This window comes from Stegodyphus dumicola, chromosome 6, assembly GCF_044657685.1.
Source record: "Stegodyphus dumicola isolate Sdum_Otavi_A_Nest chromosome 6, ASM4465768v1".
Classification (NCBI taxonomy): domain Eukaryota; kingdom Metazoa; phylum Arthropoda; class Arachnida; order Araneae; family Eresidae; genus Stegodyphus; species Stegodyphus dumicola.
The window spans coordinates 64,702,614-64,729,744 of record NC_140773.1 but is presented as its reverse complement, the minus strand read 5'-3'; the positions used below and the strand labels follow the sequence as shown (position 1 = coordinate 64,729,744).

At 35.1% G+C, this 27,131-nt stretch overlaps 1 protein-coding gene across 4 annotated transcripts in view; it reads left to right on the top strand.

Annotated features, from left to right (window-relative positions):
* LOC118182393 (uncharacterized) overlaps nt 1-27,131 on the top strand; it is a 130,508-nt gene that overhangs the window by 85,648 nt on the left and 17,729 nt on the right. For all 4 annotated transcript variants that reach the window (XR_004757054.2, XM_035351735.2, XM_035351736.2 and 1 more), the window contains exon 10: nt 11,251-11,359. Coding sequence is in view for 3 of the 4 variants with exons in the window: in XM_035351735.2 (XP_035207626.1) it covers nt 11,251-11,359 (109 nt within the window). In the remaining variant the exon portion in view is untranslated. The remainder of the gene's footprint in view (nt 1-11,250; nt 11,360-27,131) is intronic.

Here is a 27,131-nt window from a genome sequence, read left to right as displayed (position 1 = left end):
AGGCACTGGGATGCAAAATTTTTAGAATTTAAGGGACTGCTTGGCTGCAGAATTTAGGACTGCGGGGGTCTAAAAATGATCAATGCTGACCCTGGACAAGCCTTAAATATATGTGGGATTTCTTTATCTAGAACTCAATCCTAAGCATGCTCAGGAAATAGGTATATGTGTAATAAATAACTAAAGGGTCAAACTTAACTTCGTCACTTTGTGATAGTAGCAAAGTAAAATTTCACGAAATATGTCATTAGTTGCCAATCTCATGATACATTGCCACTAGTGTAGTGGCAGCGCAGGGAGTGTTTAAATGGAGGTTCGTTGAAACAAATTTCAAAAATTTAATATGCAGATAGGACATGATTTACAAGTTTAAATACATTTGTGTTTTCACAAGTTAAAGGAAAACAATGCAACTAAAAGAAAATAAGTTTTCGTAGGTAAAAAATTGTAACATTTTATTTCTTACAGTGGAATGTAATAAAACCATAATATTGCTTACAGTGTGTCTTTGAACGTTAATTACAAAATAGAGTACAACTTTTGTAAATGAAATCCACTCATTTGTCTTTTTTTTTGAGAGAGAAACAATAACATTTTCATTGAATTTAGATGTATCATTTATCTCCCCCCCCGCACACACATCTAAGTTTAAGCATTGCTAGAGTGCTTCATCTGTCCTCATTCATAGTACTTCTTAAAAATGCCTTAACTCGTTATAGAGTTGAGAAGCATCTCTCAAATTTCAGCATTGGTCACTGGAGTAATAATAATAATTAGCCACAGTCTGGAGTTTTCCAAAAATATATTCTGCAAGGTTATTATATATATATATATATATATCAGTTTAATCAGTTTAGAAAACTAACAGCACCAATCATATTTCTGAAATTTCATCTTCTGTTTGTTACTCCTAGTTCAGTTTTCAGACGATTATTCTGTAAAATGGAATAAACAACAGTTGTTTGATCAAGAATCTGAGTTGGAAAGTTTTTATTACACTGCTGAAATTTTGGAGCTTCAAGGAGAAAAACAGCAGAGAAGTGAGAAATAATACAAAATCTCTCTTTTACTTGTTTCATGATAACATTGTAAGGATCTTAAGTTTTACTAACGTTTATTTTATTTTAAATCTTTACTATCACTTCTTATTTTTCTACTTCCAGCCAGAATTATAAGCGTGAAGGAGTTTATGCAAAGTTGTCTGGCGAACGCCAAGTATTTAAGTGTGGCCTTTTTGCCAAGCAGAAGAGAGGAAGCAGTGAGTTCGAAGCAGGCCGCTTACCGTAGAAGTTACGCAGTTGCTATTTGCCTTCCAGGCCAGAGGTTTTAATCCTCTTGATAAATTAAACGTATTGTAGTGTTCACAGTCTCTGTGCTACATACGCTTCCTGTTATTATAAGGCCAATCTTATTCTAAAGTTAAATTAGAGTTTAGTTTTATTTTGATATCTTTTACGTTAGACCCCGAGTGGAGGGTCATTGTATTCCGAAGTACGGAAGTCATTGTATATAAAGAAAAATAAAGGGTTTTGTATACCCTTCGTCTGTATCCTGTCTACTTACTACAATTAGTGAACATAGCTTTAGTAAGCTCTCTGTTCCTAGTCAGGTCATTGTATGTTTCCGAAGAAGGTTAGAAGAAACATTGAACCTGATAGTGGCGCCCGACGAAGAATAACCATGGCCGAGTTTCAGGAAGAACCTGTGCTGCCTGCAGAAACGGCTCAGAATCCAGAAATGCCAGCTGCCGCCCTAGAAGGATTTGGGTACATCGTCCAGACCATGCGCGCTTCGATGAAACCAGAAGCAATGTTTAATGGAAACTCACAGGTAACCAGTTTTTTGGAAAAATTGGATGACCACTTCATGCTCTACCCCGTGCACGAGTTTCAAAAAGTAACCTTAGCTACCAGCGCTTTGAGGGGCCAAGCGCTTAACTGGTTCAAATGTATCGGCAGAAGTCTCTTGGGTCAAGCAGGAAGTCCCACCTATACTTACGAAGATTTCAAGACTGCCCTACTAAAAGCCTACCCTGTTGTAAGGGATCGTGCGAAATTAGAAACAGAACTTTTCAGTATATATCAACAAAGAATGGAAAACCTCTCGAGCTTTATTTTAAGAAAAATTCACGTTTTCAAGCTCTTGTATGGAAACCGTCCGGATCCTGAAATAATTCAAGTGATTTTGCCGAGGTTACTACCCCAAGTGCAAGACTTTATTGAATTACGAAATCCGACTACACTGGAAAAGTTATTTGAGCTAGCAATGCAGTTTGAAAGTAGAAGAACGGCGGACGTTGAAAGAAGACGCCAATATCAACAGCGAAACCAATTTGGTACGCCAAGACTACAGCAAACTCAAGCACATGGCTACGGAGAAAAAGCGAATCAGTGGGCAAGGAAACCCGAGCATTCAAAAACAGCCGGCGAACGTCGACAGTTCAATAGCAACCCAGGGAAAAAGTCTCAAGGCCAGTGGAGAAAGAAGGAAAGCACCGAAAGGAAAAATAATTTAAACTAAAACGGATTTCTGCTGACGAGAGGGTGCGGAAATCCGAAGGCCAAGAAAACCCCTCTTCCTACAATTTAAATACAGTAATGGTGAAAAATTTAACTCTTCCGAAGATTGAAGTCTTGGTAAATAATATCCCGGCCACCGCACTCCTGGATACCGGCGCGCAGTGTTCCTGTGTGGCAGAAGTCTTTTTTAGAAAGTATTTTCGCAAATACCGCATATATAATGCGGATAATACAACAGTATTAGCGGCGCAAGGAGAACAATGTAAGTGCGTAGGTAAAGTACCTTTGTACATCCGTATCAAGGACGAACAAGTAAAGGTGATGTTTTTTATAGTAAAGAATTTGCAAGCAAATTTAATCCTAGGAATAGACTTTCTTTCAGACGCACAAGCTACACTGGATTTTAATGCAGCGTCCCTTAAGCTGACGATGAAACCACTGCGTGTAGAAAAGGTTGAACCGCCAAGGTTAAATCTTGACCACCTGCCTAATGACGAGCAAGATAGAATCCGACAAGTGGTAAGTGAATTTGCTTCCTTACTTAGTGATATTCCAGGATTTACTCAGGTTACTAACCATAATATTGACACCGGAGATGCATTCCCGGTTCGTCAAAAACCATACCGGTATGATAAGAATAAGGAAAAAATTATAGAATGGCATATTACCGATATGCTACGTAAAAAGATCATAACGCCTATCTCAAGTAGTTATGCTAGTCCGGTGGTTTTATGTAAGAAAAATAATGATTATCCTTTGGAGCATCCAAAAAGGTGGAGATTCACTATTGATTACCGTAAATTAAATTCCATAACGAAATATCCGGTATATCCATTACCGATCATAGAAGAAATTTTAAGGAACATAAAATCAACCAAATTTATGACGACTTTAAACTTAACGAATGGTTATTTTCAAATAGGGGTCAGGCCTGAGGACGTGCCTAAGACTGCTTTTATAACCAAGTCTGGCACTTATGCATTTTTGCGAATGCCGTTTGGCCTTTCAGGCGCCCCAGCAACATTTCAGCGATGCATGGACATTGTGTTAAGACCTGTTCTTGGAAAGTCCACATTTATCTATTTAGATGATATCATTATTACTAGTGGTAATCTCGACCAACATATACAGGATTTAAGACAGGTGTTTTCTTTATTAAATGAGGCCGGTCTAAAAGTTAATGTCGAAAAGTGCAAATTTGCAGCCCCTGAATTAAAATATTTAGGTTACAAAATATCGCAAAAAGGGATCGAGACAGATGAATCAAAAATAATCGCTGTACAAAAGTATCCGACTCCAAACACGGCAAAGAAGCTCTCTTCTTTTCTAGGACTTTGTTCATATTATAGGTCCTTTATAAAAGATTTTGCGGCTATCGCTGAGCCATTGTTAAAATTAAAAAGGAAAAAGGCAAGATTCTCGTGGACTGCCGAAGCCAATAGTGCTTTCGAAAAATTAAAACAAGCATTATCGCAAGCCCCTGTGTTGAAATTTCCTGAAAAGGATGAAAATTTAGAAATTTCAGCGGATGCTTCGGATTATGCGGTAGGAGCGGTACTTTCGCAAAATCAGCAGCCCGTGGCATTTTTTAGCCGAACTTTAAATCAAACACAAAGAAACTATTCCGCGACCGAGAGAGAGGCACTTGCAGTTCTGTTAGCAGTGCAAAAGTTCCGAGTCTATTTTGGAAAGGCGCCGATAACAGTATATTCTGATCATGCGGCGGTAACTAGATTGTACTCAGGGAAAAATTTATCCCCAAGGTTAATAAGATGGGCACTCAAGCTGCAAGAATATAATCTGGTAATCAAGCATACCCCCGGAAAGGAAAATATCGTAGCAGATGCCCTATCACGAATTAAATTAGATGAACAGGGTAATACCGTAAAAGTTGCAATGCTGACAGCGTGTACAATAAATTCCCGAGAAACTGTAATAACCGAACTGGGTAAGGATCCTGAGTTTGGAAGTATTTATGAGTATTTGAAGGATCCGGAAAATTTTAGCCACCAAGATATTGTGGCGATAAGAAATAGGGCGGCCCATTACGAACTAATAGATGGTCTATTATTCTACACAAAAACTACGAATTCCAACAACGAATTTCGACCTGTTATCCCAGCTAGTCTTAGATTAAATATCCTGCAAGAGCTCCATGACAGCCCTTTAGCTTCTCATGCTGGTATTCAAAAAACTATCCAACTCGTACGCGAGGCAGTCTACTTTCCTGAACTGCAAAAGTTAACAAGGGCGTATGTCCAGTCCTGCCCAACATGTCAAGCCGTTAATTATATTAATTTCCGCCCGGCCGGGTTTCTAAATAGTATTAAATCCGAATTTCCAAATGAAATAATCGGCATCGATTTATTGGGCCCTTTCCCAAAAAGTCAGTTAAATAAAAATCGCTATCTCCTTGTTATGTTTGATCATTTTAGTAAATGGACCGAAATTGTTCCCTTAAAACGAGCCTCCGCGAAATTAGTTACTGGTTCTATTTTAAATAAATATATTTTAAAATACGGGGCGCCCCTAAAAGTTATATCGGATAATGGTCCTCAATTTGTAAGTAATATATTTGAAGACATGTGTCAAAAACTGGGCATACGTCATTTAAAAATGGTCCCGTATCGGCCGCAATCAAATATAGCGGAACGGGTCAACAGAAATATAGTGAAAATTATCCGTAGTTATGTTAAAAATTTTCATAAAAGCTGGGATAACTATGTCAATGAATTTGCTTTCGCCCTTAGGACCGCAAAACATGATACAACGGGCAAAACTCCTGCTGAGTTATTTCTAGGCAGAAAGGTTATAACACCGTTAGATAAACTATTTTATGTGCAACAAAGAGCCCCAGAATTTAAAATGGGTGATATAGAAAAACTAATAAAAGAAGCAAAAAAGAATACGGAAGTAGCACAAAGAAAACAGAAGTTATACTATGATCTGAAATGACGGGGAGTAACTTATAAAGTAGGGGATGAAGTTTTAAAAATTAAGCATTCACTTTCTTCAGCACCAGAAGATAAAACTGCCAAATTTTTTCCACGCTTTGAAGGACCATATGTTATAGAAAAAATAACTCACGCTGTTGTAGTGTTAAAGGCAAGAAATGGTGAAACCTGTTCCGCAAATATGGATCAAATTAAACCCTACTTCAATCGTAATAAAATGAAAATCTTTTCAGATCTTTTCCAGGATCCGGTACAGCAGACACCGCAGGTACAAGTTCCAGAGGTGGGAAAACGACAAGTACAAGGGCAAGCCAATGAGAGACAGAAGCAAGTGAAAAGAAAATTTCCCCGCGGAAAAACTGAAGGTAAAAAGAAAAAGAAGCCGTTCCACTGTCCAGAAAACAGAGTTCACGAACATCCCCAGAATGAAGAAGGGAGAAGGATGACGTATGTAGAAAGGACCGGGAGAAAGGACGGCAACTATAACCCGGCTGTGAAACGGAAGATTGACTCATCCGACAGAACTCTCCGCAGCAAAAGTCGCCGAACTGCGGAAGGGCCATCAGCGGCGGAGGAAAAAGTACAAGAAAAATTTGAACGGCCAACAACGAGGTCCAAGCAGGATCACGACAGAAGTTTCCCGGTTCCACCAAGACCAGCTGCCTTCAAACGGCCAAGACCACAAGCAGAGGACAGAAGGAAGATGTTCAAGGGTGGCCGTAGTGGTGAAAAACGGAAGCTTCCAGAGGAAAGCACTGAAGGGCGAGCCCGTACAAGAAGGAGGATCAACCAAGCTACTATCGGCTATACCTTTAAAGACTGGGCCCAGAAAAGGATGTCTGAATATTACAAAGATAAGTAAAATTTTATGTTACTTTACAAACTTAAGTTAATCTTTCATTCTTACTGCAAGTGGCAGATTTCAAGAAGTTTTACCTCATGCGAGGTCTACCTTTATCGCCAAAAGGGCGAGAAATGAGTTGTGACCGATTTTCTTATGTTTTTCAATTACTCGCGCGTAAAACTAAAGTTGATGTATAATAGCGTTGTGTAAAGACTTAAATATTGTAAAAAGTTATTGTATAAATTTTATTTAAAACATTCTAGCAAGAAAGAAGTTTTAGTCTGAAAGACTTTTTGAAATGTAGTATTATTTCAATGTAGAAAGAATTGGCACTTGCTTTGAAAAGAATAGAAGTTAACAATGTACTACTAATGTATGTTTTCAAATGTGTAAAATTAACGGCATGTTGATATGTTCTTGTATACATGTGAACTGTTATTTTGAATGTTAAGAAATACCGTGATATGGTAAAAGTGAAAGTAATGTTAAAAATTTGTTATTCGTGTGACTGTAAAGATTAAATCATGACGAATATATGTTAAAGGTTGAATGATGTAGTTAGGCTCTCTGACGCTACACTTTAGAGTTAGCCACTTTCAGAATAGTACCTCAGGGTCTAGAGTTGAAATTAGGGTGTGTTAAGACGTCTCGTATGTTGAATTTTAACACGTTAGTGTTTTGATTGTAGGAGGAAGTGTGGCACACGTAGACAGAAACACATTCGTGGTTGGTGTTCTTTTACAACACATGTCAGAGAGCACGGGGAGAGATAATTAAAATAGTCATGAATGAAATAAGAATGTTAAGAAAAGTATATTCTATATGTTATTTGCAATGTCATTCTGTAACATTTCATTAAACTAGTTTTCCTTCCAGATCTCTGGAAGGAACCAGAATTGAATAAAGCTCCTGTTTAGATGCAGTACAGATGAAAAAGAAAAAAAAGATTGTTGTATATCCCGGGAGCTGCTATTGTAACAAATTTCTTTCTTTTAAATTTTCTAGTTTCTAGCTAAGTTATGATTGTAAAAGGTTGGCCTCGCGTTAGTTTTTAGAGTTAAAAGTTTTCAACAAGGTCGTTTTAGACCTCAGTTTCAAACAAATTAACTCTGGCGGGAAGTATGTAAGGATCTTAAGTTTTACTAACGTTTATTTTATTTTAAATCTTTACTATCACTTCTTATTTTTCTACTTCCGGCCAGAATTATAAGCGTGAAGGAGTTTATGCAAAGTTGTCTGGCGAACGCCAAGTATTTAAGTGTGGCCTTTTTGCCAAACAGAAGAGAGGAAGCAGTGAGTTCGAAGCAGGCCGCTTACCTTAGAAGTTACGCAGTTGCTATTTGCCTTCCAGGCCAGAGGTTTTAATCCTCTTGATAAATTAAACGTATTGTAGTGTTCACAGTCTCTGTGCTACATACGCTTCCTGTTATTATAAGGCCAATCTTATTCTAAAGTTAAATTAGAGTTTAGTTTTATTTTGATATCTTTTACGTTAGACCCCGAGTGGAGGGTCATTGTATTCCGAAGTACGGAAGTCATTGTATATAAAGAAAAATAAAGGGTTTTGTATACCCTTCGTCTGTATCCTGTCTACTTACTACAATTAGTGAACATAGCTTTAGTAAGCTCTCTGTTCCTAGTCAGGTCATTGTATGTTTCCGAAGAAGGTTAGAAGAAACATTGAACCTGATAACATCACATATACCTTTAGCAGCTATTATTATTCTATTTATGCAAATATTTTCTCTCTTCCTTTTGCTTGAAATTTCATATGATCCCTATATCTCTTCTGTTACCATGTCCATTCTCTTCCTTTTTTTTCTCTGACTGCTGACAATGCTAATTACTACTGCATTATTTAGTGTTTTCTGAAGCTAGTTGATGTATTGGCATATAGCATATTATTGTGAAATATTGTAAGCCAAAACAAATTCCGAGTTTTCTAACATACGGTGAGTAGCCTTTGCTTGATTTATTGCTACAACTTGTTTAGATGTTGACTCTGTTTTTCCCATGCATTTCATGCACGCATTGTATGATTTGTTCCCTACACTCATACACTGTATTGATGGTTAAACTCAAAATTTCACCTAATAGCTGAACCATAAGCTATCTGTTTTGTAACAGTTTCATCTAGAATGGCCTTTCTTTTGGAAGAGTTATTGAAATAGTGATATCACTCAGGTTGGGAAAAAATATCAAGCTTGCTGATTCTAAATGGTTGTTTTTCCAATAGTCAAACTGAGCTGATATGCATAGCAATGCACAAAGTGTGTTTTCTTTTATGTACATTGAATAAAAGCTTGAACACCAATGTGGTGACCAGTCATCATGCTTGCACAGTCATACATTTGTGATATTAATGTCTCGGGTTTGCCTGCTGCTATTTCCAAACTTGCTTGCATACATTCAGTGATGGATTTTGCATCAATCTGAGGTGAATTAGTGAATTCCCAGATCTCACAACCAGTTGTCCATTACTTGAATCGTATAGAAAAATGACAACCAGTTGTGAGTTGTGCTTTTAAAAACATTAGCACTAGTGAGAATGTCTTTAAGAGATGAAACAAATTGTATTGAGAAGTTGATAAGGAAAACTCATGGATTTAATTGAACCCTCATGTTTATCATATCCTTGAAATGCAGGTTTAAATGCACTAGAAAACAGCATGCTGTCAATAAATTTTGTTTGAGCATAATGGCTTTTGGTAAACTTATCATTGTGTCTTTTATTATTTGAACAAAATACACTGCCGAATCGTTCGTGAATATCCATCTTTTCTTGCAAACTAAATTCTGAGATGGAACTTAAAGATGATTGTGACTATTCATGCTTTTTAATTTTTTGAGTTAGATGTAATAAATCAGGAACCACATAGCTCACCCAACTTGAATCACAATTTTGTTTTGCAAACAGCTGACATGGAAAGCAAAACAGCCCATTAGTTTATTTCCATCAACACATCCATAAACATTTCTCATATAAATAGGATTTGAATTCCCTTTTAAAATCTGTAGCCTTACATTTCATCACGTGCATAAAATTTAGCAAAAGTATTGACCTGAGTAATTTCATTTCAGTTTTTCCTTCCGAAGACAGTGCTGAAAAATGTTAATTATTTCCAAAATATTGATTTTACTAAGTGCCATCTTAATTGTTAACACTAGTTCTTAAAAAATATTTATTTATCAAAAAATTATATTAATTAAAAAAGTAAGAAGAAGAAGGAAAAACAGTTTAATTGAATATAGCAAACCAAGGGGCATTTGGATGAAATAACTTCAGACAGAGTGATCTCCCACAAATTAAGGATGTGCAGAGCAACTGGTATCAGTGATGCCTTTTTCCCTCCCATTCCTCTGTCCACTTCTTTCCTCTTAAACTGGTTTTCAAGGGAATTGCTTGTAAGATAAGGAATAACCAAGTACTTTTTGCTGTAGTAACCTAACTATGTATTAGTAGTATATTTAAAAAAAAAAAAAAAAAAAAAAAGGCGAATTTAACCTGGAAAATGAAAAAATCTGGAAGTGTATTTAATACTATTTTATTTAATTTGTTAATAAATTTATTTCTTCGTTTTTCTTTGAGGTTTTGCATCCTCTTGTGCACAAATAAAGGAGCCGCCACTGCACTAGTGTATAGTGGATTCTAGCTAATTTTTATGATGATAGATGTGAATCTGAAGATTTTTGGATGTTGTAAATAAAAAGTGAAATTTTCAAGTTAATGGAATTTTCAACAAAATGTGGGCAAGTGGTAATAAATGAAGATAGGAGTTTTTCATTGACAGTGGTATAATCATCAATCAACTAATCAAGGGGGCAAGATCTGTATTTGTGTTCTGAATCTAGAAAATAGTGCTACCAATAGTGGAAAAAATGCTAGAAACTTTGTTATGAATGAAAATTTTTGATTGACAATTAGGTAGGAAGCATGGCAATTACAGGCCATAAAGCAATGGAACTTTGTAACTCAGCTAGAAATTATGTCTGTCTATAAAAATCAAGGGAAAGTATTAGCTTAAAAAACCAAGCAACTTGAGCATAGACTGAAAGAAATGTCTAATAAAGCAAAGAAGTATTGAGCTGTTTTTATAAATTTTTATTCCCTTAAATTTTATAAATGCTTCATAATTTCATAAACCACACTTTTATATTTTTAATTTTATAATTTCTGCATGCAATCTTACTAGATTGAAACTGATGATCTAATATCCAGAAATATCCCAAATCTGAAATCACTGAAGTCCCAATGAGTGTGTATATTTTCCATTAGTATTTAGTGCTTTGTTTATGCATTTAGCAACTAAAATTCATTGGTGGGCTTAAAAAATGAATTAGTTCATATTTTAATAATTTTCTGTTTAATGCAGCATTGTGATTATTTACTGGTTGAATAAATGAGAGATACTTATAAATTTCACACCTAGAATGTCTTCAGAATTTTGATTAATCAAACTTGAACTGAATGTTGAAATGTAAAATTTGAAATTTTTTTTCTTTTCTCAATAGGTCTAATTTTTGATTAATCAGTTACTTCTCTTACTTAATTTTTTCTGCTTAATTTTAGATGATTGAAATATATTCATACATTTCAATAATTTAGGGATTTATATTATCGTAAGAGAGAAGTAGTTACATCGAACAAATACTAATTTAGAAGTCAAACAACAAATGAACCATTTGTCCTTTTCAACCAAGAAGTCAACCATTTGCCCATTTGCAGCTGAGGATGATGGTTCGGTAAAACCATCGAAACTAGTCCTGTGGAAATTTGAAAATATAATGCTGAATTTTGTTGTTTGACTTCTAAATTAAAGTAGTTACATTGTTTTATAGTGTGTATTGTATGATTATGAGCCAAATTATTCTAGACATAAATGTATTTAAATAATGAATATTCATATTTTTTAAATATATTGTTTCTATTTAGAATTGAAGCTGAAGATTTTGCAAAGTTACAAGAAATGATGGCAAAGTTACGTTCAAAAGATGAAAGATGCAAAGCATTTAAAGAAGAAAAGACTTCTTCTATTGAACAAGTAAGCTTTTTAATTTCTATTTAGAATTGCACTAAAATTTTCATTTAATTTCAGTTGTTAATTTGAAACATTTCTTTAGTAAATGGATATTTTTTCTTTTAATTTTGTGTATTTGTGCTCTTTTAGTCAGATAAGCATTATAATTTGAGAATGCATATAATGTTGAAAATGGTAGTCTGACATTTTCTTTTAAGGCATTAACTAAAATGACTTCGATGTAGGTTGTGGTGATATATGAATTTAAAAAATATTGAATTAACATTGTGAGAAAAATAGCTTGATTCTATAAAAAGATTTGAATTTCCAATATTGATGTAAAGAATTACTATGGGATAATTGGGATGCATTCTCAGTTTTGCTACCATCCATAAAAAATATTTTTCATCATGTTTCAGCCTCATGAAGGATTGCTGTGACATTGTAATTTTATCTAAAGAATACTGTTATGGTCAAGTCTCATTTTTGTCTGCGGGCTGATCACTAAATAAAAGCCTGCAGACAGTGCAGATCGATGAGATCTTTAGGTATTAGATATTAGGGTGGGCTGAAAAAATACTTTTATAAAAATTTTCTGTTGCTATACATCATGAAAGTTGCCTGGCTAAGCAAAATAAAAAAAATCAAATAAAATTGTATCTTCTGTTCTTGCATTGTATTTGAAAATGGCTGCATCATAGAAAATCACTTCAAGAAAAGATTTTTAACCCCTTCGCGCCGACTGTCACGTATACGTGCCAGCAACGAGCACACTTACCTACCGGCCGACACACAGGCGTGCCAGAGCATTTTTGCGTTTACTACCGACTGTCACGTATTTGTGCCAGTACCCTGGAATGTTTTTCAAACTATAATTTCTGCCACAAGATGGCACTGTATGTCCATATGGTTTCAGATACATGTACATTAGACCTTCTACTCGAAATGAGAGAAGCATGACTCACATACACGTGTTTTTGATTATATAAACAAAGGGGGAACTAAATATTTCCGAATGGCGTGATTTATGACGTCTCTTTAAATCGCACTTTATTCGCACGTAGTAGTTGTTTATTGTAAGTAGAAGTTTTATATGCGCTAAAGCATTGAGTATTTCGGTTTACAGTTCAGTTTTTAGAAAATAATTAGATCTTGTTAGACGTGAATTCTTTCTGTTTTTACCGTTTCAATGTCGAAGATGTTTAACAGAGCATGAAATAGCAGAAATGATGCAAAATATTTCAGATATTGATTCTGAAATTCTGATATTGATTCTGAAAGATTAACTGAAAGACATTTTCCAAAACTTTGTTCAGAAGAGACTGATAAGAAAATGAGACGACGATGCTTCGTTTGTTCACATTCCCAGAAAAATCCTCCAAAACGGCAAATGAGTTATTACGAGTTCAAGGAATGTAACGTAGGAGTGTGTGTAGATCCCTGTTTTCAAATTTTTTATACGAAAAGAGAATTTTAAGTAATATATTTAGTTTTCAGATGTATAATGTTAAAAGTCATAAAATGGTGAGTAATTAAAATAAAATGTGTAAAATATGCATTTAAACAAGAAATAAGGTAATTAAAGTATATGTATAAAAATATCTATAAAGCAGAAGCCGTTTAAATACTCTATAGAGCATTATTAAACAATGCGTTGATACTTCGGAAATTTCATGGATTTAGACTTAGTAGCAAAAAAGCCTCCTGCCCTGGAGAGACGCTCGCGGAAGACACTGCCGGCCTCCACGATAAGTGCGCGTTTTCGCTACCCGGCTCAAAGGGGTTAATGCTCAGTATTCGATAATCCAATAGAATTTTATGAATAAGCTTCCTAATTATGAGAATGTCCTAATGTGCTGTGTCTGTGTGCAATATGGGTTGTTGCTAAGTGTCAACAACAAAAGTGTGAGATTTTATGAAGTGGCTGCAACAGTGGCTAAAAAGACTACGTATTTATTTGTGTATTAAAACTTTTATTCCTGTAGCGTCCGTACTTGAACATACTAAATAGATACAACTAAGTGAAAATTCTAATGTTTAAGATGGTGCTAATGATATTGATATAGTCCAGCCTCAGATGAGGCACCAACAAAAAAAACTGTGGCAGAAAAGGAATAAACTAGAACATCATAATTGGTGGGTGAGTGATTTTGAAGGAGCAACTGCTGCAATCTTGCCATCTCATTTTTAAAATTAGGGTGTGATAACTAATTCAGACAGTTCTTATGTTGTTTACAAAAACAAAGAAGAGGAAAAACTTACAACAGAAATTATTTGCAGAATCAATTTATTAAGGAAACGCTACATAATCTGTACTTGGATGGAATTATGGTAAATAAAAAATTTAATTAATTTTTGAAGAACTGAAAAAGAGGACCGCTGTTCCCTCATACAACAACTGGGGTCAGAATATATCAGCCACGCTTGTTCCTTTACAGGGCTTGCTAAAGATATAGCTTGTATCATAATTTTCAATTTGACTGCATGTGAAATTTTCCTTGAATTTGATGTGATAGGGAGGGATAAAACTGTAATTTATACTGGTGTGAAAAATGGTGTTATCCACCAGATCAGATTTCATGTTGGTAGATCACTGCAGTGGGCTGTACATATCCTAGACTTTAGAGAACTGCAGTTCTGTCACATATTTTATGTTACCACAGGACCCAAATTCTTCAGTTGACTGATTGAAAAAAATTATGCAAGCTGTGAAAAACTTCCACTAGTTCACTTTGAAAGTGCTGAATGCCTCATTTCTCAAGTTCATAGAAAATTGCTGAGCAAGAATAAATTAGACTTACCTGATATTTCTGCTACCATAGAGTCAGGTACAATTTAGAAGATTTGGTAGCTCATAATCCTGGTCAGCTTTCACGCTCTAGATGGTTGATGACAGCAAATTGATTTCTAAAATTTTGCATGAGCTTAGAAAAACTCGTTGATGAAATCAGGCAGCTGATACTTTTTATTTTGAATTATTATACAGTCAAAAGTCGTTAATCCGGACTCGTCGGGACTTTGGCGATTCCGGATTATCGATTTTTCCGGATTATAGATCATCAGTTTAAATCTGGTAAGATGGCATGCATAAATTATAAAGTTAAAAATGTGAAACCGTAATTTATGAAATAAAGAACAATTATGATCTAAAGGGTATCAAAATTTACAAAAAGAAAAAGCTTAATATTTATTTGTTTACTTTATTAAACATTTCCTTCAATGTAAGTTGTTTAAGTTGCTTCGTTTTTTATGTGATAATACTTTCTCTTTAATTCTATAAACAGACATAATTTCTTGTTCAGTTACAAAGTTCCGCTGTTCAAGTCCTATAATTGCTGTGTTGAGAATACCGACCAATTTGCCAATCGAAATTTTTTCATTTTCAATAACCTCCGAGTCACTTTCTTCGCTATCGGAAGCGAATTATAATGACGAGGAATTTGATTTAAATTATATCAAAGACGGAGTACATCGAGATGAAATACTACATTTAGTAAGAAATTATAAGCCAAATAAAAAAAAAAACATCTGCCCTGAAGATAAAGATAGTACTGACAGATCAACTTCCAGTTCATTGCGCGCCGCGACGTCCCCCCCCACACACATGCAGAGCAGCGTGAAATTGATAAACAGATTTCGGAATGGTGAGATAAACAAAGGATATGCCTTTATCCATTTTTTGCAGCAATTCCACTTTTTGTTTAATGGACTTCGAAACATACTTTCGCTTTGTAGATCCTTTACATATTAGTAAATATATATCAGAAATTCTATTTGACATAATCGAAAGTTCAAGCTTACTTTTATAAAATTGCTCTAACAGTCTGCAAAAAATAATTAGTTGAATCCAATTTGAAGATTAAGGAACAATGCAATCTGCAACATTAACTGAATTAGATAATTTTAGCTTAGCTTATACCGTATGTTATACATTAAACGCACATTCGTAAACGTATTTTGCGCATGCGCACACGCATATTCGCAGCCATAAAGGTCTTACGCGCATGCGTCAGGGTGATGCATGCGCAGAAAGTTTGTAGCTTTGAGGTCTGGATTATAGATCATTCCGGATTATGGGTGTCCGAATTAACGACTTTTGATCTATCTCATTCAAAATCAAAACCAACAAAAATTTCACAGATGGTCCAAAGATATTTTTGAAGCCATTTACTGCAACACATTAACCCAGTAACTAAATTGTTACATATCTCTCTCATTCAAAGTCAAAACCAGCAAAAATTTCACAGATGGTCCAGAGATATTGTTTGAAGCCATATCTTGCAACACATTAAGCCAGTAAGTTAGTGGAATTCTTTCTTTGCTCATCCTGAAAATTTCATCCTTACAATGATTGTGGATGAAAGGAGACCAGAGAACTAACTGTGCTGATTGTGGAAAACTTGATCACTTTCCAAGGAAAAATATATTCAAAACTTCACCATGCCAAAACTCAACTTTGAAGCAAGAGACTGCATCAACAGGATTTGGTGAGATAGCTATAATATCTCTTCTCTTCCACGATTAAGGAATATTATTGATGAGGGCATCAAAAATCTATTACAGACTGAGACACCGAATTTCCTTATCACCGTGAGGCTTTAGAACAGTATTTCAGTCTTGCCAAGAAGTATCTAAAAAACGTGTGTGAACTGTTGCAAGAGATTTCTTGAATAGGATGACCTTCTATCAAGATGTATTATGCCAGAATTTTCTCCCAAACCAATTCTAAGGTGCCAACTTTTGAATAATAAAATTAAAATTGGTTACTGTTTTGTTTATTAAAAATAAAAAGTAAAATTACAGTACAAAGTCTTTAATCCGGACGTCCATAATCCAGAATGATCTATAATACGGACCTCAAAGCTACAAACTTTCTACGCATGCGTAGCATTTATGCATATGTGTTTATGCATGTGCATATGCATTTATGCATGCGCATAATACCTTTACGCATGAGCGTTTAATGTATAAAGGATGGTATAAGCTAGGCTAAAATTATCTAATTATCTATTTCAGTTAATGTTGCAGATTGCGTTGTTTCTTAATCTTCTAATTGGATCTGGCTTATTATTTTTTGCAGACTGTTAGAGCAATTTTATAAAAAGTAAGCTTGAACTTTCGATTATGTCAAAAAGAGTTTCGAATTCTGGAGCTGCCAAAGGATCTACAAAGCGAAAGCCTGTTTTGATGTCCATCAAACAAAAAGTGGAATTGCTGCAAAAAATGGATAAAGGCATGAAGAAAGTGCCAGAGAGGTTAGTGAAAATGAAAAAATTTTGAGTGACAAGTTAGTCGGTATTCTCGAAATAGCGGAACTTTGTAACTGACCAAGAAATTATGTCTGTTTGTAGAATTGAAGAGAAAATATTAGCACATAAAACGAAGCAATTTAAACAACTTACATTGAAAGAAATGTTTAATAAAGTAAACAAATAAATATTAAGCTTTTTTTTTTTTTTTTTTTTTTTGTAAATTTTGATATCTTTTAGATCATAATTGCTCTTTATTTCATAAATTACGGCTTCCTATTTTTAATTTTATAATTTCTGCATCCCATCGTACCAGATTGTTGATCTATAATCCGGAAAAACCCCTAATCCGGAATTGCCGAAGTCCCGACGAGTCCGGATTAAAGACGTTGTACTGTATCAGAAATAACAAAAAACTTCTATTATTACATAAAATTATGTTTTTTTAGCTTTTTATACAAGCAATAAATAATTTAAAATTGCAGGTTTTAAACTTTTTTAGTGTTCCTCCTGCCCTAAAATTAGCATTAGGAGCAATTCCATTTTGATAGTAGTGAGTATAGTAATTATGAAAAAACTGATAAACTGCAATATTTCACTGTTTTTCAAAACTAATAACATTTGAAAATTAGAGTAGAATGGAAGTTTACATATAAAATCTGTATTAGATGTAATGAGGTGTTCTTCTCTAAAATGCCCTATTTTTTGTGCCACTGCCAACTTTTCCATTTTTACAAAAACCATGTAACTTTAAGAACATTGGCATATATTTTGCATGATATGCCACACAGTTTGCTTCCTGGCAGTCTTTGGAGCAACAGGTTTTGAAGTGATAGTATCATCATCATTGCCCTTTGGTTGTTGCAAATACATCTTGGATAGCATATGGATAGCACCATAAATTATTTGGTGGTCTATGAAGGCTGATTGTTAGTCCACTGAGCTCAGGTGTAAGTTTTGGATAAGACATGGATGTTAGTGACTGAATAATAGCTTCACAAATTAAGGCATATAGAGTTCAAAAACTTAATAAAAACAAAAAACATAAAAAGCTCAAAAAACATAATTTTATGTAAAAATAGCACTTTTTTGTTATTTCTGATATCTAAAAACTTTCTGCCTGAGGTTGATAGCAAGCCTTTTGATTTTTATATCCTGCTCTCCTACTGATTGACAAATCAAAATTGAAATGTAACTTTGGCAGATAGTTCTCATATATTTTTGTTTAATTAAATAATCCAGTATATTTCTATGGAATAGAGGCAAAAATATTTATGCTAGCAAGATAATGATATATTCATAGATGACATTCATGCTAGATATTTCATATGGTTTTTCTCAAGAAACGAAGATTTGTTGCCAGTTCAGAGACAGAAGGTCTCTTTGTCTTGCCTCAAGAATGCATCCATGATCATTCTCTTTATCATATTTAATCATTTTTTTCAATTGTGATAAGTTTTCTGCGAGTCTAGATGAGGGACGGGCAAACTCTTTGGTCGCAGGCCAAAAATCGAAAAAAAGAAGTTTGGTGAGCCAAAATAAATTTTTTTTTAAATTTGAAAACAATATACAAGGATTACGATTTAAATATGTTAATGAGATGAATGAAATTGTGATTTCATTTTTGAAAGTTCCTTATATTGAGGTTTGAAGTGAGATGTACTGCTTCTAAGGAAGGAGGCTAAATGCTCATCTGTCAGTCTACTTCTGAAATAATTTTTTCTAAGGTTCATAGTTGAAAACACTTTTTCACATATATAAGATGAAGCAAATATAGCACTGATTTTCTGGGCGTGAGATATTAAATTTGGGAAACTTGCTTTCGGTAATGATTTGTAAAACTTTCAATTTGGCATATTTAGAAACAACTGCTTAAAATGATTGAAAGACTGCAATTCAATTAATTCAAGCTGAAAATCTGACTTCACTGCTTCACAATTTATGTTGAAAGGCATAGTAAAAATATCCAATTCATTTTGAAATTTGTTCTGAAATCTTGAACTCTGTGTTTGAACTCAAAATGCAGTTTTTTCAAGTCATCTTTATAATTCTGATGCTTCTCTTCATTTTCTGAGGGTATTGAATTTAACCTCATGAAATGAAATAAGTCATTCTTAGCTAGCTGCCCAGCAAACAGATTAAGTTTTAGTTTAAAAGCTTTGAGATGGACCTAGATATCATCGATAAATTGATTTTCCTCTTGCATCTTGACATTCAAGTTGCTCATATAACAAAGAAGATCTGTGAAAAATGCAAAGTCCGAAAGCAATTCTGTATCTTCTAACATTTCGCACTCCACAACTATTTCTCATAATGACACGTTTTCTTTCAACTGCCAAACTGTCTCGAAATCACATCCTGCACTAAGCCACCTTATTTTCATGTAATACAGTACATTAGAGTATTCAGATTGCTCAGCCTGAAGAAAATCTCAAAATTGCCTATGAGTAAGCTCACGAGATTGAATAGTATTTACAAGCTTCACGATTGCATCAAGCACGGGTTTCATATTCAATTGCAGATTTACACAGAGCATCTTGATGTATAACACAATGTAGAAAAACAACATTGTTCCCAGTATAGTTTTGATTGAAGAGTCCAAGAGATCCAGTTTTCCTGTCACATTTGGTGCTCCATCGGTCGTAAGATATATTTGTTACAGGCACTTTCAAAGTTAAAAGCCCTTCCTGAAATTCATGAAAAATGTCACATCCCGTTGTAGTTCCCTTTAAAGAACGCATGCATGCAGTTCCTCGGTAATTTCAAAGTTCTCATCAACACCTCTTATAAATAATACTAATTAAGCAGTATCATTTATATCAGTGTTTTCATCCATAGCTATAGAGCAAGATTTAAACTAGCCAATCTTTGACCCTTAATTGTGATGTCAAATTTTTATCGATGTCTTCGATTCTAGAAGTTGCCGTTTCTCGAGATAAGCTTACAGTCTCAAAATTATTTTTCTTGTCTGGACTTAAAACATCACAAACTTGGAGCATGCATTGTTAAACGAACTCCCCATCTCTGAGAGCTTTATTCTTTTTAGCAATATTGTACTACAATGTAACTTGCATGTGTAGCTGCCTCTTGGATACTGTTTACCTTCTTGAAAAAATTTTGTCGGCCTGATAATTTTTTACAAAGACCCTCTGTATTTTGCTTTCTTTCATATTCGGACATTGCTTCTTAATTGGAATTCTTATGCTTAGATTTGAAAAGACGGGAAATATTCTTTGAAGACTGCTATAGCTTCATTGCAGATGAGACACACTGGTTTATCTTTTACAACGGTAAAAATATTTCCATGTCCATTCATCAGTAAAAGCACGGCACTCTGAATCAACTTTACCTTTTTTAGTAGCTATTTTGGCATTGAAATATTTTACGAATAACCCAAACATGCACTAGCTGCACTATACTTTTAATAATTTCACCACTATTCACAATGATGCTATATGTCCATGATCTTCCCATACACAGTCAATAATATTAGAACTTGTGCCAAAAGAAAAAGCTGCTGGCTGGAGCTTAAAATGCTCAGTCTGCCACATACGAGGTCTGATTCACTTATATTGGATACCTATGTCTGCTCCCCAAGAAAGAAATAACGCTTGTTGGCTCCAATCTACAGCTATAACTAACAAAGAACTTCCACTTTTAACACTTTACTGATTGAAAGCTGTCTGTGCTTGCTGTTTCCATCGATTTATGTTTTGTAGAACAAAAATAGAGAAAGTAAAGAGGTCATCAGTCCTTTGAAAAAAAGAAAGAAAAACAATAATATTTAAACGAAGTAGAAATGGAGATGAATATACAATATATATTTCTTTCAATTTTCCTCGAAGCAACAAATTAAAATTCTATCCGCAGGCCGGATAGAACTTTCCGGCGGGCCAGGTTTGGCCTGCTGGCCGTAGTTTGACCATCCCTGGTCTACATGATCTGCATTTATAGTTTCGGCGGGCCAGGTTTGGCCTGCTGGCCGTAGTTTGCCCATCCCTGGTCTACATGATCTGCATTTATAGTTTCGGCGGGCCAGGTTTGGCCTGCTGGCCGTAGTTTGTCCATCCCTGGTCTACATGACCTGCATTTATAGTTTAGGTTTGGTTTGGATGCATTTTATGTTTTTCTTAAAATGCTGTGCTTTCCATAGTTGCTGTCTTTAAATTTTTATCATTCAGTATGTAAAATTGTTACATTTAAGAAGTGTATAGGTATATTTAATAAATTAGCTTCAAATTTCTTCATATATTATTGAAGGCAGAAATTTGTTAAACATCCCTATTTGCTAGCTGAAAAGCATAAATTTTATTTAGCAATAGCAGTTTTTGTTGGTATATGCTTAAACATTTTAGTCATTTTTTCTTTTAACTCGCCCCTCCGCGACAGGTGTATCATATACCAGGTGTCTCGAAAGGTTGTTGCCAAACTTAACATGCTAGCCTGCCATACCATGAGAAACAAGATTTTGTAGGTACTTTTATCCAAAAAAGTAAACTGCGACTGCAGGAGGGCAATGTTTGCAGGTGTAGAGGTGGAGAAAGAAAGGATGTCAAAAGAGGTGTTAATGTGACGTTTATTAAAGAACATGAATAAATCACATAAGGTGTTCAAAATTCTTTTCATTTACCACAATGATTTGATTCACGAACTCGTTCAAAATGGGCAGATGTGTCACGGACATGTGCTACCTCCTCCACAATCATGGTGACGAGATCCATGTCCGATGTTGCGGTTGTCTGCTACACCATAGACTTCATGTATCCTCACAGGTAGAAATCTAGGGGAGTCATGTCAGGGAATAGCACGATTGGTCCACCTCTGCCAATTCATCAATCAGGATATGTCCTTTCGATTTATTACTGCATTGTACTGCTAAAATGTGCAGGTACTCCATCGTGCTGGAACATCAACCATCAAATTCGATAACACTCTTTCTAAAAACATGCTATAGATTTTCCCATCAAGGCATTAAGATAGTAGTTAAGGGCCAATTAACATGTCTACAGTAATTCTAGCCCAAACATTTATGGTGTAACATTGTTGACTTCCATGGGCACTTGTACACCTTGGGTTTTCATGCATCCACACATGTATGTTGTCCATGTTCAGGACACTGTCTCATGTAAAAAAAAAACCTTCATAGGAAAACAAAACTCACAATGGAAAATCTGGCTATGCAAACACACTGGGGATAATCATCATTGCACGATACCTATACTGTTTGGACATGGTAGGAGTGTAGCATGTCCTGGTCCAGTGGAACAATGTACACACAAAATGCATTCGATTGCTTGGAGATTTGTGTGGGGGTTCATCTCTAATTTCCATAGCACAGTTTCCTCTATGACAGGTATGTGTATAATGCATTCTCAACCGGTTTGGTTTCTTATTTGGAAAGCTGCTGCGTCATGCAGTTGTCCAAACAAAGCATTAATTGGCTGATGTCTGTTTGTGGAGGGTTTCCATTTCCATCTGTGACACCATACAAGTAATGGATAACAGACAATTCTGAGTTAGTAAAACTATTCATCCTTCTGCAACATCCTCATCTGAAATGATCATGCTTCCCACTCCCCCATAAGCCTGTGAATACTTCCCTCTAGCAGTCTCCGTTTGCATTTTCAGACCCAAGTTCCTGTCTAAATCTTGTTTGTCATGGATTAACATACCAGCATGTTAAGTTTGCCAACAGCCTTTTGAGATACCCTGTATACATCAGTACTTAATCCTCGTATGTCACAGCATGTCACTTAGTGCAACTGACCTTAGAGACTGTATACTGTTGTAATAGTACAATCTCGCAAGATGGAGCATTTCACGTTGCTAAGCCTAACTTTAAATAAAAATTCATTAATCTTTTTTAATCAGTTGGTTTGATTTTTTCCTGTAATCATATCTAACACTAACATAATCATAAATACAGAAAATAACAATATTCTGAAAAAATTTTAATGAAAATATTGATGCAAAATAAAATAATGTTATACAAAACTTGCATAAATCTATATTTAAACACATGCAAAAAATAATAAAATATATGATTAAATATTATAGTATAAATAATTCAGAAAGGAGGCAGTGTGTAATAGTCTAGTCGCTAGCATTTCATTAGTTGTGACATATACTTTGAGGATGAGCTTTTTAATTATTTCCATTGGAATAATTAATTTTGGGAATCCCTTAATTTTAGGCACATCTATAGGAGCAAACTTAGCAGATTTTGAATGAAGATGGATTTTTCATGCATGTGTTGTTCATAGAAATTATTAGTTTCTTCAACTGTTATGTTCATTTGATCATTATTGAAAAAATGATGAAAAAATCAATTTTATTTGCATAACTTTGAATTAAATTTACTCCTGTAGTTCCTGTAACCTCAGAAGGTTTCAATTACTTAACAGATCGAGTTCATGATGGAATATCCACTGTTGTGCTGTATTTTGAGGTGGAAGCAAAACAAACTTTCATTTCAGTCTGCGACAAAGTCTGATATCCAAATTGCTACCCTCACTTAAATCTAAAGTGTTTTTGGTGTCAAAATAGTCACTCATGAGCTTGTGTACCATTTGAATATACAATTCTTTCATTAAAAACTTGCTTCTCTTAGACATCACAAAACCACAGCTACACTCCCAGTCTCACCATGGGGGGGGGATTGGAGTCTCGAAACAGTGTACAGGGTTTGTCCAGAAAGTAGAGTCTCATTTTATCTCTCGCAATTTATTGATCATACATGTACAAAAACTTAATATTCCTCAAAGTACATACCTTCCACATCAATACACTTTTCCCAGTACGATGCCCATGCTGTATATGCCTTTTGAAAGTCCTTGGCTGGAATCTCCTTTAGCAGAACCCTCGTAGTTGCTTGAATGTTCTCCACAGTGGCCAGATGATGTCTTTTAAACATGTTTCAATGAAGGGAACAAAAAGAAGTCCACCAGGACTGTAGAGTGGGTGGGGAACTGTTGCTACACCGATCTGGGTCAGGTAGGACATCACAACAAAGGCGTTGTGAGAGGGTGCATTGTCATGATGCAGTTTTGATGACCCTTGGAGCTCTTTTTAAACTCTGTAATGTTTGCTCTAATGTTTTCTCCATTATTAAATACAACAAGGTCACTACACAGTGGTTCACGTTGCAGTACTTCCTGACTTGCCGAGAGCACGAAGGTGTCTAACCCTGGTACTGCTGGAAAGCTTAAGGTCCCTCTCACTTTTCCTTTTCACCGGTAGCACCGCTTGGTGCTGCACAGTTACTTCACTGTCAAGTGGGGCTCGTTACATCCCGGACAAACCCTGTATATCATGTGAAGCCTCAATTGCATGTCAGCTGTGTTTGAATACAAGTGGGAATTCCTAAAACCACAGCTACACTTCCAGTCTTCCTATAGGAAAAAATGAAAAAAAAAAAAAAGGAAGCATCAGAAACTGTCCAAAGTTCATATCACCGGGCCTCAGCTGCATGTATGTATTGTGAGCTGCATTTTGTTTACTTTATATCTCCCACTTGTACATCGAATAATAAATAACCAGGATCAGAAAGTACTTTATGGACACAAGGTCAACAAGGTAAAGGTTCAAATAAGCTCACTGTAGTGGACACAAAGCAGCATTTAGTGATTTAGAAAAATTCTAAAGGTCATATTATGTTTAAAAGTGCATATATGCCCATCTGGAAGGTCAGTGCAAGCAATGATGCAGCAGTACATCACCCAGCTGCTAGTGACATTTGCATACTTGCCAACCTATGACACTAAAAAATCAGGAGATTTTTTTAAGAAATCGGGAGATTTTTCACAATGTTAAAAAGACTTTTTAAATGAGGAAAATATAGTTTTTAATAATGAATTAACTTTAAATAGTAACTAATTCTTAAATGCAAGCAACACAAAAATACCTTACACATAAAAAACATTTTTATTACTTGCATCGTTTAAGAAAACAAACAAACAAACAAAAAAAAAAAACACCTTTAATCAGTTTTTGTACAAATGGTATAAACAGTGGCAGATTTTGCTTTCTTTAAGAAAGAAACTTCATAATTTTGTTCATAGCAATTGCCACATAGGCCTGCTTTCGCTAATAAAAGTTTTCTAATGTGTCATCACTAATATTAGATCTAAATTTAGTCCTCGTTTTCGCAACAACACTGAAAATCCTCTCACGCTCTGCATTACTATGGGGAACTGTCAAGATGGCCAACATAATTCTAGACAGTTCTCTATATTTTAAAATTCCATCAGCATCTTTCAGTTTTCCAATTAAACTCCACTGGGTGTCAATCCTAGCTGATTTTATAACTTCATCCAAGTTTTCTAATTGTAAACTGCTATTGTGCAGCTGTTGGACCTGTTTCAATTTTTCCTCCTTTTTAGAACTCCTTTCAAGATTTTAATAAATATCAACAATGTGTTCATCCACATTTATTGGTAAAGAAGCTACTCCTTTTTCAGCTGCTAAATTTAAGAGGTGACAGGTGCACCTCATAATCTGCAAATCTGAATTTTTCTTTCTGAAGATGCCTGCAACACCAGTCTTCAAGCCTACCAATACTGGTGCATTATCGGCACCTAGTGCTAAGCAATTATCCAGAGGGATTGCATTTTCTTTTAAAGTTTTAATAATTAGCTGTGCTATATTAAAGCCTGTCAAATGTCCTTCCGAAGTGGGGACAGAAAGTAAACTGCACTCAATTTCTGAAGACTCTGGATTAAAAAAAGAAACAACAATTGGATACACTTTTGAATCGGTATTATTGCTTCTATCCGTAGAGAGGCAGAACGGAGCTATTTTAATGCGATCAATAACTGAAGATTTATTTTTCAAATCCATTTCTTTAACAATTGCACCTTTTATGGTTCTTGCACTTAAGTATTTCTTAGCGATTTCACTATCAGGAAACATTTTTCTAAATAAAGCTGCAGCGTGATCCGATGCATTCAGTGGCAGGTTGTGCTCCAGTAAAAAGGCAGAGAACAGACATTCTGCATTAATAACTTTTTGGTTTTTTGTTTCCGAAGAAAAATTTAATTTCTCGTTTTTTTTTTTTTTTTTTTTTCAAAACAGCTCATGTTGCCCTTGTGTTTTTGTGTACGCACATGTTTGAGACCATGCGAAATCGAAAAATCGCAACGACTGGTACACATCGCAAATTTATTACATTTCCTTGAGGAAATAATGGAAGGAAAGTCAACTGTGTACGATTTTTGAAACGTAAACGAGTATTTCACCTTTCTCGCAGACATAACAAAAGATGATAATTTCTAAAACTATTTCCCAAAGGCACGTGTACTCGCACAACTCAGGACAAAATGACCGAAATAACTAAAGAACATCCAAATAACAGCTTGTTTTGTCCTCATTGGCTAATATATGCCAGATGACACGCAGTGGAGCATGATGCCCATTGGAGAACTGGAGAAGGACGTTTCTGGATACGTATATGTTCTCACAACAAAGCAGAAGTTATCTAATTAACAAGGTTTTGTTTTAGATATAATCTAGAGAAAATTCATTTGCTTCGGACGTCCAAAATCACTTTTTTTGTTCATATAACAAAGTATTAAACCAAGTTCCATAAAAATCGTGAGAAATTTTAAGAATAAGAAAAAGTCGGGAGAAATATATTGTAAATCGGGTTGGCGGGAGAGCGGTCGAAAATCGGGAGTCTCCCGCCTAAATCGGGAGAGTTGGCAAGTCTGCATTTAGGAATGATGCATGTATGATACATCTATCTTCAAAGGGCTTTCAGTTGAGCAGCATGCCATCGCAAAGGAGTTAATATAGCTTTCAAATGATTTGTTTATTAAAATCTTTAGAAGCACACAATTATAAAATTGTTTATAGTGTAGTAAAATTTTATTTTCAGTTTATGACTAAATGTAGTTTTTTTAGTAGCCAGTAGAATTCCAATAATCCATGAATGCCTGTAAGCTGTGCATGTTTTCAGATGTAAACAAACTACAATAAAATAAAAATTCAACATGGCATCAAAATTATTGGTGACTTTTACTGTTATTATTATAATATATCTATATACAGGGTGTTTCAGTAAATCGGTTACAAACTTTCAGGAGAGATAGAGTACATGTAAATGGAAAATCACATAGCAGTACACGGTCGAAAAGCCTTTCCTAGTGTGGTATGACAACAGAAAACACAAAGGAACAACACTAAGAAAATGAGGAACATATTATAATGCTTAGTACAGTAGAAATCAAGAAATAAGAAAAATAGACAACAATCATCATCAAAGAAGGTGCTTGAAATTACAACCCCTGACTGTGATGCAGGTCTTAGATCTTTGGCATATAAAAGATCTGATGTTCCTGAAAATACCGGGCATGTCTGGACTTCCCCAGCAGCTACCATGATGCGCACAAGTTCCTTAGCACATCTAACATGGGTTTCATACATCAGTGTCTTGACATACGTCCAGGCGAAGCAGTCGATCAAAATGAATGCACTGCAGTACCCCTGGTGATCCCATGTTAAGGACATGTTCTGAACGTAATTTGGAGCACTTTCTTTGATGGCAATCA